This window comes from Emydura macquarii, unplaced genomic scaffold, assembly GCF_026122565.2.
Source record: "Emydura macquarii macquarii isolate MOO-44397 ecotype Brisbane River unplaced genomic scaffold, CSIRO-AGI_Emac_v2 contig_113, whole genome shotgun sequence".
Classification (NCBI taxonomy): Eukaryota; Metazoa; Chordata; order Testudines; family Chelidae; genus Emydura; species Emydura macquarii.
This window is the reverse complement of record NW_027130250.1, coordinates 947,380-965,122: the sequence shown is the minus strand read 5'-3', so window position 1 is coordinate 965,122 and position 17,743 is coordinate 947,380. Positions and strand designations below refer to the sequence as shown.

General features: G+C 49.2%; 2 protein-coding genes across 3 annotated transcripts; one reads left to right on the top strand and one right to left on the bottom strand.

The window, feature by feature from the left end:
• The first annotated feature begins 4,723 nt into the window (after positions 1-4,723).
• MAK16 (MAK16 homolog) lies at positions 4,724-12,150 on the top strand. 2 transcript variants are annotated; one of them, XM_067543791.1, is made up of 10 exons: positions 4,724-4,870; positions 5,976-6,025; positions 6,677-6,786; positions 8,055-8,119; positions 9,182-9,333; positions 9,707-9,761; positions 9,855-9,929; positions 10,336-10,440; positions 11,186-11,242; positions 11,775-12,150. In XM_067543791.1, exons 1-10 carry the CDS (start codon positions 4,856-4,858, stop codon positions 11,982-11,984), a joined length of 894 nt encoding a protein of 297 aa, XP_067399892.1. In that variant the 5' UTR covers positions 4,724-4,855; the 3' UTR covers positions 11,985-12,150. The 2 variants fall into 2 exon arrangements, with proteins under 2 accessions (XP_067399892.1, XP_067399882.1); XM_067543781.1 differs by lacking the exon at positions 4,724-4,870 and adding an exon at positions 5,254-5,399.
• On the bottom strand, positions 11,468-17,708 carry TTI2 (TELO2 interacting protein 2). The gene is made up of 7 exons (XM_067543770.1): positions 17,007-17,708; positions 15,736-15,922; positions 14,744-14,836; positions 14,204-14,388; positions 13,982-14,125; positions 12,731-12,893; positions 11,468-12,238 (listed from the first exon to the last, which is right to left on the bottom strand). Exons 1-7 carry the CDS (start codon positions 17,678-17,680, stop codon positions 12,158-12,160), a joined length of 1,527 nt encoding a protein of 508 aa, XP_067399871.1. The 5' UTR covers positions 17,681-17,708; the 3' UTR covers positions 11,468-12,157.
• Positions 17,709-17,743: the final 35 nt, after the last annotated feature.

Below are 17,743 nucleotides of genomic sequence, written 5' to 3'. Positions count from 1 at the left end.
CTATTCTCACCTGCAGTGTGGACGTGGGCAACTCCCTTAACTTCATTACGTCTCACCTATAATAAGGGGTTATAAACAGGTGGGATCAGCCCATACTGTCCTACAGAAAAGCAGTTGTGTGATACAACCCACCTCTCTGTGATATGGGGATAGTACCAACCCACCTCACAGGGGTGTTGTGAGGCTGTGTTAACTAATGCCTGTAAAGTGCTTATGCTGCTTGGATGAAAAGCACTAGAGAAGGGTAAAATATTATCTCCCAGGGATTTTCTTCTCCTATTATAATCCCCAGCCTGGGTTTTCTCTATAACACCATGGAACCACCCCTCTGCACCATTGCCAATAAAGATACCACTACATTAATATGCTCGTGGCTTGTATCAAGGCAGCACGCCAAAAAACAAACAGCGGCAAATCCTGTCTACCATTGTCTCAATTTGGCTTATGTGTCATGCAGGCTATTTATGAGGTCAGTGCTGACCTGCGAGGGGCTTCTTCTACTACCTATTCATTTATTTCCTTTGGGAATTTATAAAGACATTCAAGTGAAAATGGGTGGAGCCACCATGTAGAATCCTCTTATTATTTATATTTCTATATCACCGGGGAGCCCTAGGCATAGATCAGGACACCACTGTGATCAGAACACAGCAATTGCTATGGCGGCTCAGATCACTGGTCCATAGAGCCCTGTGTCCTCTGTGACAGTGGTGATGACCATGTGCTTCAGAAGAAGGTACAAGGAGCCCTGCAGTGGGCAAGTTTGGAATGTGCTGTCCATAGGGAAAGCTCTTTCCTAACCCCCATCAGCTAATGATCAGCTTACGACCTGAAGCGGGAGGGTTTATATCCTTTCCATGACTTCTTGTTTTCCCCCCACAGCTCTGCTGTGACATTTATGAAGAATTTCCATGCCAAAACCGTAGCCTTCCTCATAACTAACCATCTGTGTGCGCCATGAGTGCCTACCTAGGTCAGTCCATATTCACCAGGTTTTTTTCCCCTCATGCAAACAGAAAATGGTACAGTTAAATTTCTTAGGCCCCTGGGAATGGACTAGCTCAAAATTTACATACAGAAACCAGACATTTTTATTTTATGACTCCCTTCCCAGCTCTCCAGAACATCAGCACCTGCTTCCTTGTTCTGCCAGGATTTCCAGTGAGACCCGTGTTTATTTTCTCCAGGGAGGAGGTAGAGAGAGTGACTTTCCTATGTCCAGATCTATTCACACCTCTACAATGGGTCTCTCAGTTACATATTAACTTTAACCTCACCTGCACATACCCTGCAGCTGGAGGCTGTGGAAACTCACCTAATGTAGATGAGACTGGTTACTCATCAGTTACTGATCCACTGGGCATCTTAGCTAGCAGTCACAGTTCCATAGTTAAGAGTGAGCTGATGAAATGTGTGTATTGTACAGTGTAAAACAGACAGCCTAGCACAGAAGAAATCTATTCCACACGGGCGCTGATGCCCTTGAGTGACATGCAGAGGGGAGAGAACGAGACAGAAGAACTTAGGGTATTTCTACACTATGGGCACGACAGTGGCACCGCTGTAGTGCCACATGCTCCCTACAGCGCCAGAAGGGGTTTTCCTGTTAACGTCAGTAATTCTTCCATCAACCTAGTTGGGTCTACATTGGGAGTTAGGTCAGCTGTGAATTTTTCACACCGCTGAGTGACGGAGCTCGGGAGATCTAAATTTCAACTGTAGACCAGGGCAACATCCACCTTTTAAAGTTTTGTTGGGATAGGAGTGAAAAAAAAAAAAAAAATCACCCCCCTGACATAGCTATGCCAGTAAAAGCACTAGTGGAGGTGCACTTATACTGGCAAAAAAGTCACTGTACATGCAGCTTCCTCAGTTTGGGGACTACAGCTCTTTGATGCTACAAACTGCATCCCACCAAGCGGTTTTGCAGGTGTAGCTAGACTGGCAAACCCTTTCTAAATGGAGATGAGAATCTGTTCTAGTTCAAACAGGGATGAATCCTGTGAAGTTGGAGGTCAGACTAAATGATCCGTGTGGTCCCTTCTGGTCTTAGAACCTGTGAATCTACTGTAGACGTGGCCAGAGAGAGAGTGCATGTGACTGAGATATTATCTATTGATATTGGCTGTTTAGCAGAGGCTTGAGATCTCCTCCCTGAAGCCATTCAAACATCCACTTTACATCACAGCAGAACGGTGTATAAGTTCTGTGTCTGACAGAGCCTTTCACCTCTTAAACTAGGTTATATTTCCCATTGTTTTTTGCATGCGCCAGTGACTAGCCTCGACTTGCCTTGCTTGCAAATTTAACCAGGCACTTGCTTAGCAGTTTATCTTCTGGAGATAGTTAGGACCAATTTGCAGCTAGCCTGAGAACTTGCATACCCCATTGCTCACCCACACAGCTGATTGCACCCACCAAGCTGGCTACACACCCATCTTGCACACACGAATGCTGTATCTGAACAAATTGAGTACCCAGTTGCCGGGATCCACATAAACAGAGAGAGAGAGAGAATAATTTGCTAGCATCTGAGAGGGTACAAGCTAAGCAAAGTACATATACTGCAATGCGGAGTGAGTATACTACATTTTCATATAACTGATTCTAGTCCCACTCATTCAGCTGAATATCTGTCCTTGGGGAGACAAGTGAGTTGGTGGTAAACAGGACGGGGATAATGCCCCCGGGACTAGACCTCTGCAGACATACACAGCCCTCATGGCTTCAGCGGCACGTCTGCCCAGTATGGAATTATGTCAGGAGCTGATTGCATCAGTCTGTCTGTCACCTACGGCAGCTGCAATTTCCTTTTGCCAACCCCAGAGAGTGGGAATGGAAAGAACAGACATGCCCTGTGGCCAGAGCACCTTCTGCTGTGGTCCTCACACAGCTCACAAGATAAGGGATGGGCCTGGCTAGTACCTGGAGGAGAGGCCTCCATAGAAAACCCAGGTGCTGCAAAGAGAGATCTCAGTGGGTCAGAAGCCGGTGCTCTTCCTTCTGAACTGCCACCTGGGAGGCGAGAGGTGCGTGCTACCAGAGCTGCAATTGTTCTGATGAAATGCAAAACTGACCTGGTGAGGGTCATTAAAATCCTGAGCCCCCTGATCCAGATTCAATGCAATTCCATTCTGCCTCCCTCAGGCTTTCAGAGGAATTCAGGATTCTACTTCGGTTCTGGTACTGACAGTTTCTGACCCTTATCATTGTGCTTTGCACTGTTGAAGAGCTGCGCTGCTCCAACTCAGAACTGCATTTCATGGTCTGGGGTTATGATCCCTCGGTCTAGTTTATCCAGTGCCCTGGAATGAAAAGTGCGCTAGGAAACTGCATTTCCCTTCAGGGGAATTAAGCTGGAGCACATCTGTCTGGGGAAGCATGAACTACACCAACTCAGAAGAGTCCCAGATGCACCTGGGAAATACCCCTACTGCAAAAAGGTTCATCCTTTAACCTTGCGTTAACCCTATGGAGACTGGGGACACGTGCATACTTTCTTCAAAGCACCCTTCCGCCTGGCGATCTGGAAAACGTCCGTAGTCCGTAAGCAGCCAGTTTAAATAACAAGGCCCTAGCTGATAAGACAGTACAATCCCTTTATTTGGCCTTCTCTAATTGACCCCATGAATCACGCAGAGCCACTGAATAAAATCAGTGGAGAATTTAGCATTAATCTGGCCCACAACAACCTATAGACATAAGACCTGGAAGCCCAGACTTCCTCCTGCTTTTCATTGAGCTCCCTGCAGCAGGCACAGAGCGGCTGCTTTCATCTGATAAGGTGGGTTGTTATTATTAGCCACCAGGAAGGGACATGGCTCTGCCAGAGCAGCCGAGCAATGACAGAGAGGTAGCTGGCCTGGAGAAGAAGCCACTGGAACACGGCTTCTCCAGGAGGCTGGCTCGGGGGTGCATGTACATCCGTCCCCCCATCTATGCCTCTGTTAGCCACCCTGACTGAACTCAGCAGGGAAATATCCTCGCCAGCCTGGAGCTTTAGAAGGATTCAAATCAGTGCGGACAGACAGACAGAAAGGCAGGGACCCGAGAGATGGTTTCACAGGGGACAAGCTCAAACCGTGCAGGGCCCGGACAGACAGTCCGTGGTGGGCTAACGTGGGGGAAGATGCACACCCCAGCTTGCCACAAACTCAGTGTTTACAGGGAGAAGCCCTAAAGGCTGGTCTGCCCCCAGCAGCAGTGCAGACGATGGACGTGTGATTTCCAAAGCAGGCTGATCTGCAGGCCATGCACACCTGGCTGGGTGCACCGACGGCTGCCCGGTGCACTTCACCAGGGGGCTTTGGGAACCAGTCCTGGGTTCAAGTCACGCCCTCAGGGGGCAGCGCCAGCACGGCTCGCTCGGCGGCTTCTTGCTGCCAGCTGCTGGCGGCCGGGGCGCACTGCACCGCGCAGGATAGTGCTCGGGGGAGCCTGTCCTAGCCGGAGCGAGCCCACGTGTTTCTCGCCGGCCCGGAGCACAGGCAAGAAGCCGGTCTGGGGAGCCGTAAATATCGGGGTGTCCAGACACAGCTCAGCCCCTCCCCCCGGCTTTCCTCCTTTCTACATCACTCCGCCTCCTCTCCCCCCACCTCCTCCCTGCTTTATACCCTCCTCCATCCCGCTCTCCCCCCACCCAGCTCCCCTTCTCCCCCCTCCAGCCGCCCCCCGAGTCCTTCTTCTCCCCCCTGCCCAGCCCCGCCTTCCCATTCCTCCGCCTCCCACCCGATCTCGCGAGAGCCCAGCGCCGGCTCTGGATGGTGGCCCTCCCGCTGTCATGGCGGCTCCCTGAACCTACCCACCACCGGTCCCAAGCGTCGAGAGGTGAAGCCCGGGAGCAGCGGCGGCAAAGATGCACTCGGACGATGTGAGTCCGTGGACTGAGGAGGGGGGGGGTTGGTTCGGTCCGGTCCGCCGCTCTCCAGGCAGCTGCGTCCTAGCCAATCCGCGGCGCCCCCGGGGCAGGGTTGATTCGGTCGCGTCCGGCCGCGTTTCCCCGGTCCCTTCTCGCCCACGTGGAAATCAGAGGGGCGCAGGCCGGGCGGGGCCCGGGATCGGGCCCGGGAGGGGAGGCTCTAGCCCAACCAAGAGGCACCAGCGGGGGGATTGTCTCAGTCACCCCAAAGCTGGGGCTCCTTGGAGAGCCTGGGCCCCAGCCCCACTTCAGCTCCCAGGGCCAGGCAGCCACCCACCCTCTGCAGGGTTACAGGCTGCCCTAGGCGGGGAAAGCAGACCCTGGGTTCCCGTGTCCCCTTACCGCCACCCCCTGCCTCCTCCGGCGGTGGGAGCAAGGCGTGAAACCAGGCGTCTCCCCTCCGAGCCCTGGACACGGGATGTCCTGCATGGCAGTGACCATAGGGTCGCCCCCAGGGCCGTCCTGGGAGTGGAGGAGCAAGGTGAGGTGCCTGTGCTCTGGGAGCAGGTGTTCAAGGTGCTGTTGCAGGGGTGGTCCAGCTTTCCGAGCCGCGTGTGATCATCTTCAGACGTGTGAGAGCCAGCTGTGCCTGCCAGGGCTCAGGGTTCAGCCCCAGCGGAGGTGCAGAAGCCCTGAGCCCCTGAGTTGTTTGGGCTTGTGTAGCTGTTTTCTGTTACGAACACTTATAACTTGTTGCATCAACAGTGGTGCATCCTTTGTTGCTGGTGAAAGAAAGAAAGAAAGAAACAAACAAAAAGCATGGATTCATACGCTGTGCAAAACACCAGGCTCCAAGCTTGGTTCCCTTGTCTGCAACGTGCGGTAGTAGATCCATGAGTCAAGACTCCTGGGTTCTGCTCAAGGATCTTCTGCTGACTTGTCTGACTTTAATCCACTGTGCCTCAGTTTTACCATCTGTGAAATGGAAATAATCATCCAGACCTTACCTCTGATGTGTTGGGGGCATGGTTAATGAATGTTTGTAGAGGATGAGTGGCTGCTCTCGAAATGCCATGTGCTACTATGACATGTAGTAACTGAGCTCTGCTTTATTCAGGTTGTCTGGGACACTCTTGGGAACAAACAATTCTGCTCCTACAAGATAAAGTGAGTATTTCGGGATCCGGCTCTGCAGATTGCTGTTTGAGACTCAGGTCGCTACTGGGAGGGTGATGCCCTGGCTGTAGCGTGGTGTGCTAGCCGGATCGAAGAGGGTGTCCCTTAGCATTTGAATTTTGTGTCCACAAGAAGAGTTTTCATCGCTTCAGCGGACTGATAAACTGCTTCAGGAATTCTGCACGTTCCACAGGCAGGGGTGGGAGTGGGGAGGAACCGACCGTTTGGAATGAAAAGGTGAGGAAGCTCAGGGTACCTCTGCATTGGCCCAGGTCAGCCGACTTGGTCTCACAGGGCCCAGGCTGTGGGGCTAAAAATTACCGTATAGATGCTCAGGCTGGAGCCTGGGATCTGGGACGCTTCCCCCTTGCGGGGTCCCTGGAGCCCAAACGTCTACATTTACAGCCTAGTGAGCCCAAGTCAGCTGTCCCAGGCCAGCCACGGGTGTTTTATTGCAACGTAGACATACCCTGCGTGTCTGTGCCTCAGTGCCCCATCGATAAAAGGGAGAGGATGGTCCTTCTCTGCCTGACAGCAGCAGTTGTGGCGCTTACTGCATGAACACGTGTGCAGGGTGTGAGCTGCTCAGATGGACTCTTCAGTGTTACTGTTGGTGGCTCATCTCAGGTCTCTTCTTTCCAGGACAAAGACGCACAACTTTTGCCGCAATGAGTATAACCTGACGGGTCTGTGCAACCGATCGTCCTGCCCCCTGGCAAACAGCCAGTATGCAACCATCAAAGAGGAGAAAGGTGAGACTTCTGCAGGACCCGCAAGGGCCTCTCTACCTTGCATGGCCCTTGCCCTTCCCTCCTACTGGAATCACAGGCAGCTGTTGCTCCCTTTTCCCTGACTGACAGGGTCCCTTTAAGGCTTCTCTGTGTCTCAAATGCACGTTGATAAAAGATCCAGCCAGACATCTCCGAATGCAACGTTGGTGGCTGCAGTCTGCCCAGGGGTGAAGTCCTGCTCTTTCCAGCAGCCCTGACAGTCTCTCTCTCTCCAGTGCCATGGGTTGAATTGCCCAGCCTTGTGGTTTCAGGAATTTTCTGTGTGCACCTTTTTTCTTTTCACCTCCCCAGTGAGCTAACTGAAGGCCAGAGGGAATGGCTCAGGGTTCTACGCCTCAGGTTTGAAGCCCCTAGATTCTCTGCGTATGTCTACACTGCAGTGTAAGCCCAGGGATAACAGAACTCCAGGTAGTCCCTGGGTTTGTTAACTTTGGGGTTGAGCGTCTACACTCATTTGTAACCCCAGGTTAGGAATTGTTGAACCCTGAGTCCCAACCTGGGCTCTTGCATCTACTCTGCATTATGCGGGCCAAGTCCATCTGCCCATATCTGCCCAGATTTCCTGGCACCCTTTCAAAAGCTGGCCACTCCAGCCCTTTGCTTGTGGTGCAGCGTGGGTAAACGTGACAGTCTGCCAAACGTGACAGTTCAGAGGGCAAAGAAAGGCTGCTCATTGGATTGTGTGGTACTCCCAGAGCGCAAGTCCAGTGGGGCTGCATCTAGACTGAGTCTCAGCTGGACTCCGACTTGGACCCTCCACCTGGGGGACTCTGGGTTAATGTGATTTGTGTGTAGATAGGTGGCTGCATCTGTGAGTCTGTCATCTCTGTGTCTGTCAGCATTAGCTTTGTCTGAGCCCTTGTTCAGCAAAGTCCCCCGTACTCCTTCATAAAGTAGGAGCTCTAGTGAATAGATGGGACATGGTTTGATCTGACTGGTTGATTTCAGCAGTGGGTGCCTCCCCCAGCACCAGGTCGGTGAGCTCAGGCTGGGAGCTTTTCACTTAGTTTGTTGATGCTGCAGTAGCTAAACACGTTACCCTTTGGAGAGTAAGCTCCTCTGTGACGAATGCTTGTGGATCCCTGCCTGTATTCAGACTAGAGATCCCTGGGTCCTCGGGGAAGTGTCCCTGTGCTGGGGTATTTTGCAGTGTCTGGGACAAGCTAAGCCTGTCTTTTGGGTGCCTAGTGGTGGTTTGGATGAGTTCATGTTCTTCCTTTTTCCCCTAGGTCAGTGTTATCTGTACATGAAGACAATAGAGCGGGCGGCTTTCCCCAATCGACTCTGGGAGCGGGTGAGTTAAATGGGGGAATGTAATCACATATCCAGCCTGAAACTTAACCCAGCAAGATGACAGATGTCACTAGTTTTTAAAAAAATGTTCCGGTATTAACAGTGTATCCAAAGTGTTCCTGTTTAAAGACTGAGGCTTGAGAGATCTGAGTTAAATTCCCAGCTATACCGCAGACATTCAATGAATCTCTCAGTGCCTCAGTGGTGGACTTGGGATACTACTTGGGGAGACACAAAGATACAGCCTCCATCTCCATGGTATAAGAAAGTAGGTAGAGCATAGAATGGAGAAATCGCTGACCAAATTGCAAGGCTTTCATTTGTAATCTAACCAATGATAAATATAACCCGAAAGCAGGAATGGTTTGAAAATGTTCCTTAGACACAATGGGCAAAAGGATTTTTTTCTTTGAATGTTGCTAGTCTGGTTGGCTCTGGGGATTGCTAATTTAAATACAGAGACTTCAACCTTTGGAGTTGCCTTTTCAAGTCTGATCTAAGTTGGTCTGATCCTCAGTTGACATCTGACTGCTGGCTGTTCATTGGCCTAACTGTGAGATGAGCTGCTGGGACACAATTTGCAAGTGTCCACCTCCCAAAACCCATCACCATAGCTGGATCCTTTGTTGGTAGCATCCGCAGAGAGTCCAAGGGTTGGATGGATGGGCTAGAGCCTGAATCCCTTCTGTGTTAGAACACAGCCCTTGTCAGAGACTGGCACTGCCCCCAAAGAGCTCACAGTCTAAACAGAGAATACAGACAAAAGAGTGGGAAGGGAATGTTCTCCATTTTATAGCAGAGGAAATAAGGCTGGTGAGATTAAATGACTTCCCTAGCTCACACAAGGAGTCTGGATAGCTGGGATTAGAACCCAAAGCTTCTGAGGAGTCCTAGTCCAGTGTCTTAACTGCAAGACCATCCTTCCTCTTGATGGTTGGGTTTTAGATAAAAGCCAGGAATGGAAGTGGTGTAGCACCACAACCACCTTAAACTCCACTCCCCTTTGTAAGGATGTCCCAGAACTGCTTCCACTCCAAAGCTTTTCGCCCTCCCTCTCTGTCAGGTCCGACTGAGCAAGAGCTATGAGAAAGCTTTGGAGGAGATAGATGAGAACCTCATCTACTGGCCCCGCTTCATCCGGCACAAATGCAAGCAGCGCTTCACCAAGATCACACAGTACCTGATTCGCATTCGGAAGCTGACGCTCAAGCGACAGTAAGTGATGGCGCATCTCTCCCTCCTTCCTTCCTTCACTCTGCTCCATACCGTCTGCCTCTTTTAGGGCTGATATGTAGTTTAAAAAAATATATATATATATCCTGCTGCCCATGTAACTGAATCAGTTTGAAATTGATTTAGTTTCAACCCTAATGTAGATGCACTTAAACTGATTAAAACTGAACTTTTACATGCTTAGTCTAAGTTGCCTTCGGAAGGCCAGTTTGTGGCCTCCACAGGTGGGGAGCAGGCAGCATTGTTTATAAGAGGCTGGGGAGGAATTTGAATAAACATTCACTCGCTTGATGTGCATCAGTGACCAATAGACTGAAATCTTCACTAACTGCCCTTCTCTCTTCCCTTATCACAGGAGGAAGCTTGTTCCTTTAAGCAAAAAGGTTGAAAGGCGAGAGAAAAGGAGAGAGGTAATATGACGCATGTGCAGTCCTGACCCACTGCTCCCATTTTTTGCATCTTGGAAATGAATTGATTCCAACTCCTCTTTGCTGTGTTACTAGGAAAAGGCCCTGATTGCTGCTCAGCTGGACAATGCCATTGAGAAGGAGTTACTGGAGAGACTGAAGCAGGAAACGGTAAAGGTTCCCACACCCCATCTCCTAGTGCAAAAGTGTATCCCCTCTACTAAGGTAGGGGGTGTTTACCAAGCTCATTCTAAAAGCAGGGCATGAGGCAGACTAGAATCCAGGCTGCTTTCCCATTGCTGTATTGGCTCCATGTTTGCGAGCAGGAGTTTGAACTTGCTTGAAAGTAAGTTCTATCTCTCCCTTCCTGGTGCACACTGCTAACTAGGACAAATTCCTTAAAGGCCAGTATCAAAGGTGGGATAAATGGATTCTGTGGCCCACTGGTCTAATCTAGTTTGGTATAACCTGTGTTCTTAGCCCCCAGCGTGGTGTGGACTATAACCAAGAGGAGTCTGATCTGCTAGGAACTACCTTCCTGGTATGATTTTAAAGCAGGTGCTTGTTTTCCTTTCAGTATGGCGATATCTACAATTTCCCCATTCAAGCTTTTGACAAGGCTCTGGAACAGCAGGACCTAGAGAGCGAAGCTGAGTCGGACACGGAGGAGAAGGAAGAAGAGGTAATGGTTTTTAAAACTCTTTCAGCAGAATGGGGCAATTAAACCATGATTACTGTAGTGCTGGACCCATTATATACACGTGCATGAGGGTGTATGTGAATTCTGCAGAAGAGGGATGTATATGTAGACAACTGAGCATATCAATATTCATTTTCAAGTCTCCGTTCTCTTCTGACTCCTTCCTCTTCCCTCAGTCCTATTATTAGCCAAGTACAATGGCTGGTTTGCTGGTAGTTTTGTCCTTAGTCATTTCCTCCTATCCCAAAGCCCTTTGCAGTTGACTGCACTATTGAGTAATCTGCTACGAGTGTTAAAATCCCTTACGTGATAATCAGTGCCAATAATTGGGGGGTTAGTCCAGGACACAGATGTAGAGATACTACTGTAGCTTGCAGAAGGCAGCATACTGTATGTTGCTGCTGCACTTAGTGGTGCTGTCTGCTTGGCAGAGATACCAGGCAAATGTATCACTAGATTCTGGAATTTGTCTTTAGGGATGCTGTGTGGGGTGGAGAGCATGTTGCTATTAGCTCATCATTTATGGTTTTGAGTCTTTTATGTAGCAAAGGGGGAGAGTGCTACAGGCTCTCCTGTAACTCCTGCTGTGTAAAAGATGGTCCTGGGCCCTGTCTCTCAGTATCTTAATGGGTTGCACACATCTCCTACATTCATATTCCCCCCGCCCTGAAGTCCTCGTGCAGTGTATTCCGTTTAAATGCTCAGTGTCTGACTTGATCTCTTACAGGACGCTGAGAAGAGGGAGTTTGTAGAGGTAGACGAGAGCGACCTCAGTGACTTTGAGGTATGTGAAGCACCCAGATAGGACATCCACTGTAAAGATACCTTTGTGTTGCACACTGATAGCCCAAGCCAGCTACAAATCAAATGGAAAGAGGTGCAGTGCGCATGCAGAGATACAGACACCAAGAGTTCTGGCCCTGATCCTACCTGATGATTACACTAAATCAGCTGAAGGGTTATAGTTAAACTTTACCATGACTAAGAGCATGAACAGATGTTCAGTCAATGGAACGCAGCCCAGATCATCTTGACATTTTCAGTCCTCCTGCAACTGCCCCATTTAGCTCCTTTTAATTCAAAACATCCTCCCCTCTGGCTTTGGTCAGAGCTGTGTTCAGGGGATCAGTGCCTGCGCAAGTGGATTCACATGTTGTAATAGCAGACTGCACGGCATCCATTCTATTCCCTTCAAAGGCAACAGGGAGTCAGGACCTTCACGCTGGGAGTAAAACACCCATTTGCAGAGGAGTGGAGGTTTAAAGTACAGTGCTTTCAAGTCAGTCCCTGTATTAACCCTCCTGTCTTTCCTCCAGGATATGGATAAGATAGCGACAAGCAGCGAGGATGAGCAGGATGACCCAACCTCCAGCGAGGAAGAGGAGCGAGAGATGGTGCAGAAAACCTCTCACTCCAAATCCAAGGGCAAAACTCCTGTGAAAGGACCAGCCAGGACAAAACGAGCCTACATTGAAATCGAGTATGAGCAGGAAACAGAACCTGCATCCAAATCAAAAGCAACCTGACTCCTTCCCGGGGGCATATAAACTTGAGCTGCGTGCTGGACAGTGGGACTATATAGTTGGACGAGTATTTGACTGTGTGCCTTTAGCAGGAGTCGTTTTGACAGGTGCAAAACCATAAATTTAAATATTTTATTAAAAAAAAAAGCCAAGTTCTGGCTATTAGTAACTGTGTCTCAGGTGTTCTCTTGCACTTGCCTGATGCATGCCTGAAGGCTACAGTTGTCACAGCTGTGGTAGATTCCTTCAAGCAGGATCTGAAAGGGAAAAATCATAAACACCTCACTTTATGCCATGTGGCCCCCAAGCCTTCCTGCTACCTTACTGCTCTCTTGTTAGCTGTCTTCATTGTGTTGTAGCAACTGGAGAAGAGTATTGTAGACACTGAGGTGCTACTGAGTGCTAGTGTTCCTTTACTTTAATGGGTCACTTTTATATCTCCACATTTTCCCTATGCATCTGAGTCACTTCCTGAGCCATCTCTGCATCACGTGTAGTTACGTGCCTTTATGGCTACATGCTAGTCCAGAGAGCCTTAAAATTCCATGAAGGTGGTGTGTTTAGCTGTCAGCCTTAACTACAGGTGCTGCTGTGGACTCAAGGATTTTGCTAAGGGAGAGCCAAAAAACTACCCCCGATGTGCAGAGCCCCTGTGCCATGATATTCTGTTCTACCAAAGTTACAAATACGCTTTTCCCTTTAAAGAAACAGATTTAAAGAATGAGATTTGGCTAGGACCCCTTTCTCACCTTCACTTGCCCCTGAGAACAGTGATTGAGCAGGATCAGGCACTCTGTGGCCCCATGGAGCAGGGCTGTTTTCACCGGCTCTGGTGTCAGGCTTCCATCAGTAGATACATCCCAAATCATTCTCAGCAGGGCCTTGAGGAGCACAGTGAGCCTGCATGCCATTCTGTGGTGGAAAAGAGACACTTGACTGAATAACCCCTTCCTGAGCCTGTTTTTAGGACTGGAGAATAGGGGAGAGCATGCCCTAGCCTCTGCAGGCAGCAGGAGCCACTGACTAGACAGTGTCAGTCTCCCATTCAACTGTGCGTGCCCTTGAGCTGAGTCGTGATCAGGACAGCAGCCTGCACTACAGGGTGGGTTAGAATACATTTTAGAGGCAGGGAGCAAAAGGCTCATTCTTAAAGCAGTGAGGGTAGTTTAGCATTTGCCTTACACACCAAAATAATGCCCTAGAGCCTGGGGCTTATATATTGTTTTACCCCTCCTCCACGTAGTCACTTAGGCTTTGTCTAAATGTCATGTTACTATGCAGCAAGCCAGGGTCTGTACCTCTAGCATGGTAATATCCATGTGGACATGGCTCCAGCACAGTGAAAGTCCCGCAGTACTTACTGAATTGTAGTATGCCAAGCTGCACTCTGGGTCTTTGACTATGTTACGGCGCTGTCCACATGGGGTGTTACCACGGGACAAGCTAGTGAGCTGTCGCTTCACAACCTGGCTCGCTGCATAGTAACTTGCTGTCTGGAGAAGCCGTTGTGATTTGAACTGTTTTAAAACATAGGCAAATATTGTGGCCATTAGGCTTGATGGCTACCACGTGCTTTAATATGACCACCAGAGGGAGTCCATATTCCCTGACTGCAGAGGAAACTAAGTATTAGAGTGCATATATAAGACTAGTGCCAAAGTAAAGTGCTGCTTCATTCATAGGAAGATCTCCATATAAGAAAAACAGGATTAATTCCGATGTATGGTGATTTCACAGTTGCCCCGTCAGGCCAAAATAAGGACTGGTCTTGCTTTTAGTCACACAACTGCTCTGTACCTCTCTTTCTCAGCTAACTAGCACAGCTGTAAGAGTGAATTTCAGTGCTGCAATTGGAGTGAGGCCTGTTTACACAGAACTCGACAAGACTACAGTTCACTAGGTTCAAGGTGCCAGGGGTCCAGAGGAAGACACGCGTGGCTCAGTAAGGGCGAGAGCATTCAGGTTTTGCTTCCTACCATAGCTATGTCTCCTAAAGGTACCTTGGCCAGGCATGCTGTATGGTGCACTTCAGTGTCTCTAATATTCCCAATCTGGCTGCCTCGTCTGGGCCATCACAGACCTCCAGGTATCCCACAATCACCCGCTCCAGCCTTTTCAGATGCCGTGCTACCAAGATGCCAAGTCTGCCAAGACAAGAAAAGTCAGGGAGAAGAAGTTATCCTGGCAATAAGTCACTGAAGGGCTAATGTCGCCGTTCTCACCTCTTCACAAAGGCAGGCAGGTTCCTGGCATACACTCGCCGCAGTGGGAGCCGATGTTCCACTTCCATGTGAGTCAGAACTAGCTGCAGGACCTCATGGCAGGCAGTGGCTGCCCTGGGTTCCTGGGACCAATGTGGGTATCTCTCCAGAACCAGCAGCAGGTCCACCAAGCAGAGCAGCACCACCTGATTTAAAATGAGAAGCCAGGAGGGAGTCACCATGCAGCTTCTTTGGTACCCTTAGGGCACCAGAATGTATGTCATTCTCTCATGGCCCTTCCTATCTTTGGCTTCTACCTAGACCTCCAACAAGGGGGCCAGGAGGGGAGGTCCTTTGCCCTGTCCATAAAGACCTAAATGAGATCCAAACTCATTTCATGGGGGGGGCACTAACCAATCAGATAGTAATGACCTAGGACTAGATTAGAAAGGGAAGCGCAGAGAATGGTTCTATAGCCCACTCCCAATCCTTTGACCTATCCAACCCTGCTGGGATTTTAATTAATTTGATGCAGGTTTAGGCTAAACCCCAGTGGCTTACCTGAATGAGCTGTGCTTCCCGTGCGTAGAGGTGGTGGTACAGTGCATGGTAAACAACCTGTGCCCTGTTAAATTGGTACAAATCAGCAGCTGGCTGCAACAACATAAAAACATTGGTGTGTATTCAACACCATGGAAGATATACCATGTTCAGCAGTTCTGAACAAAGCTGAGCACCTCAACCCTGTTAAAAAGAGAATAGCCTCCTAGCGCTGTTGCACGTCACAGCAAAGGGAGCGTGCAACAGCAAATCTGTGCTTAGCTTTGGTTTGCAATTAAAATACTCCTCCAAGTGACAAACATAAGCAAGGTGTGCTGTTTATTTAGTGGTTAGAGGGCATTGGGAAACAGGACAGGAGTTCTATTTCTATTATTTACTGTGTGGTCTTAAGACACAATTGCTCTGTACCTCTTTTTACCCTCTTTTATAAGGTAAATATTTTATGGGTAAATACCCATCTTTTTACCCTCTTTTATAAGGTAAAAATTTTATGGGTAAATATTCACTAACCTTGTAGGGGTGGGAGAAGGTAAATGTATTAGTGTCTGTAAAGTGTGTTGAGATATTGGGTGAAAGGACAAGAGAAAAGCAAAGTGTTATAATTCATAAACTGAGTTCCTGCTCCTGTTTAAACTAGAAAACAGCACAGAGCAGCAATGCCTGAAAATCCCCACAGAACTAAAAGGTAATTGGGAGCATAAGTGGAAATACTTTAAGACTTGCCTAGCTGCATCTTATAAATAGTCCCTCATCATCCAGCTTCTTAATGAGTCATACACAGATGGACAGCAGTATTTTCCAGCTGCCACGATTACTGCAGCTTGAACACTAGCAAAATGAAGCAGAGAAGAAATGTGTCTTGTCCAATGACATCCTGAGAGTTAACAGCGCAGCCAGGAGTAGTCCTCTGCCCTAACCATTAGACCCCACTTCCTCATGTTCCCCTATGGCAACATGGTCTCCTCCTCCTCACAGCAGTGATGTTTCCTTACCACATTAAGAATGATATGATGCAGGCAGCACACACCCAGGATTTTATTCTCCTCTTGGTAGTCATCGGAGAAGAGCAGTGATGGTGGGAGGATACTCTCCAGGTGATGGCTAAGCCACGGCCGGGTGATTTGATGCAGTGTCCAGAAGAACACATGCTTTGTGGCAGGGCTGCGCTTCCAGGTATCTCTGGAAAAATGCACAAAGCAAACATTACCATAGTGATTTCATTGCAGCCATCACACCACACAGGATCCAGGTCATAGACCAGGACCGGCCTGTGGTTAAGACATTTCTTTTTTTATATGTGAACCTTTTCCCCCTTTAAATCAAATAGTTTCTTGCTCTGTAAAGAGTCCTTGACACTTTAACCAGCAAAAAGGTGATGATAAGGCAACTAGCAGCAGAAAGATTTCAAGTAACTAAAACATTAACACTAACATTTTCACAAGTAGCCACTGTTTTTTTAAAAGCTATTTACATGTTTAGGAAGTTTTAACAGGTTTACAAATCCTTGCCATGTAAATATCAGATACATAACAATAATTATTGCAACAGTGGATTTTGTTTAAAGAAACATTATACAGGAATATAATAATCCATTCTCTTTATTTAACAGTGTGTTACCATAATATAGAGTCAGCATCTTTATGCTACCCATGACCTGTTGTTTCCATAGCCACAGGTTTTGGGTGCCTTAATTTTGGGGGTTAGGGTGACCAATCCTGATATCTGGAGCTTTTTTTTTTAAAAAAAAAGATAGATTCCCATTACCCCCCACCCTGTCCTGATTTTTCTCACTTGCTATCTAGTCACCCTATTGGGGGTACACCACTGTAATCCCCGGGGCCTGATTTTCTGCAGAGCTCCCATAAACTTCAAAGAGAACAAGAGCAAGAACAGGCCCCAAGAGGTACATTGTTTATTTCAGTAACACATGGTGAACAATAACCAGGCCAGTGGGACAGTCAGCTACCTCTGCTATTGAGGCAGTGCTGCATACAATTTCTCTCAGGGAATCCAATGTTTGATTGACTGATTCTCTCCAACCCAGGCACCTCCTACTGATCCCAGCTACCTGCCCTATCCTCTCAGGGAAACTTGTTAATTGAACTATTTAATTGAAATATTTGTGATTTCTGGATGATTCAAAACTTGACCAAGATCCAGCAGTGCCCCTCACCTCTTTGCAATGCTCACCGATAGCTCCAGTCCTTCCCACCAATGCCAAGCCTCACCAAGCAATTCCCCCTGGACAAGTGATCTTACTCACTTAGTCAGCTCTGGCTTCAGGAGTCCCATCACCGCAGCAAACCTCCCTTCCTCATCTTCACTTTCTCCCCGGAGGAATTCAGCCACTGACCCACAGCCTGCAGCCTGAACCAGTAAGGTCAGCAGTTCCTGTGCCATTGACCGAGATCTCGGGCAGGTCCACGGCTTCTCCGCGTGGTGCGTTACAGCAAAGATGTAGATAGGCCCTGCCACGCTCCCTAGGATCGGCCTCACCATGGCACCCAGAGGTTTGGAGCCCTTGATAGCTTCCACTTTAGCAAGAAGGCTACGAAACACCAAGCCAACATCTGTTGTTCTATCGGCCGCGGTGGTGTCAAAGCCGTCCTCGCTGGGTGGGTTCCCGGTGTCCGACTCTTGCTTTGGCAGTGCTGCATAGTGGCTCAGCGCAGTCACCAAGTCCCCCAGCAACTTGGGGGTTGCACTGGGGCTGCAGCCCCCAAACAGCCACTGGCAGTCTGCAGCCTCGAAGAGCGCACGCAGGTCTCGGACCACCCCTGCCTGGGCACTGCCGCCCACTCCCTCCGCTGAGAAAAGCAGCAGGGTCTGGGAGAGAACCTGCTCTGCCAGGGGGGCAGTGACAGCTGGGCATTCGGGGTCCCCCCCCTCGGGCTGGCTTTCCAGCTGCAGGGATTTCAGCAGCCTGCTGAGGTCCATGGTGCTGAGCACAGAGACACCCTCCCCCCCCTTCCTACACTGACCCTGACCACCCCCCCCCCA

What these genes read in the sequence shown, in the direction of transcription:
- TTI2 (XM_067543770.1), bottom strand. Translation starts at nt 17,680, where the DNA reads ATGGACCTCAGCAGGCTGCTGAAATCCCTGCAGCTGGAAAGCCAGCCC. An exon ending in CTGAAGCCAGAGCTGACTAA is followed by an intron (nt 15,923 to 17,006) that starts GTGAGTAAGATC and finishes GCATTTTTCCAG; the next exon opens with AGATACCTGGAAGCGCAGCC. An exon ending in ATCATATCATTCTTAATGTG is followed by an intron (nt 14,837 to 15,735) that starts GTAAGGAAACAT and finishes ATGTTGTTGCAG; the next exon opens with CCAGCTGCTGATTTGTACCA.
- MAK16 (XM_067543781.1), top strand. Translation starts at nt 5,337, where the DNA reads ATGTCCTGCATGGCAGTGACCATAGGGTCGCCCCCAGGGCCGTCCTGG. An exon ending in AAGCTGACGCTCAAGCGACA is followed by an intron (nt 9,334 to 9,706) that starts GTAAGTGATGGC and finishes CCCTTATCACAG; the next exon opens with GAGGAAGCTTGTTCCTTTAA. An exon ending in GGCGAGAGAAAAGGAGAGAG is followed by an intron (nt 9,762 to 9,854) that starts GTAATATGACGC and finishes CTGTGTTACTAG; the next exon opens with GAAAAGGCCCTGATTGCTGC.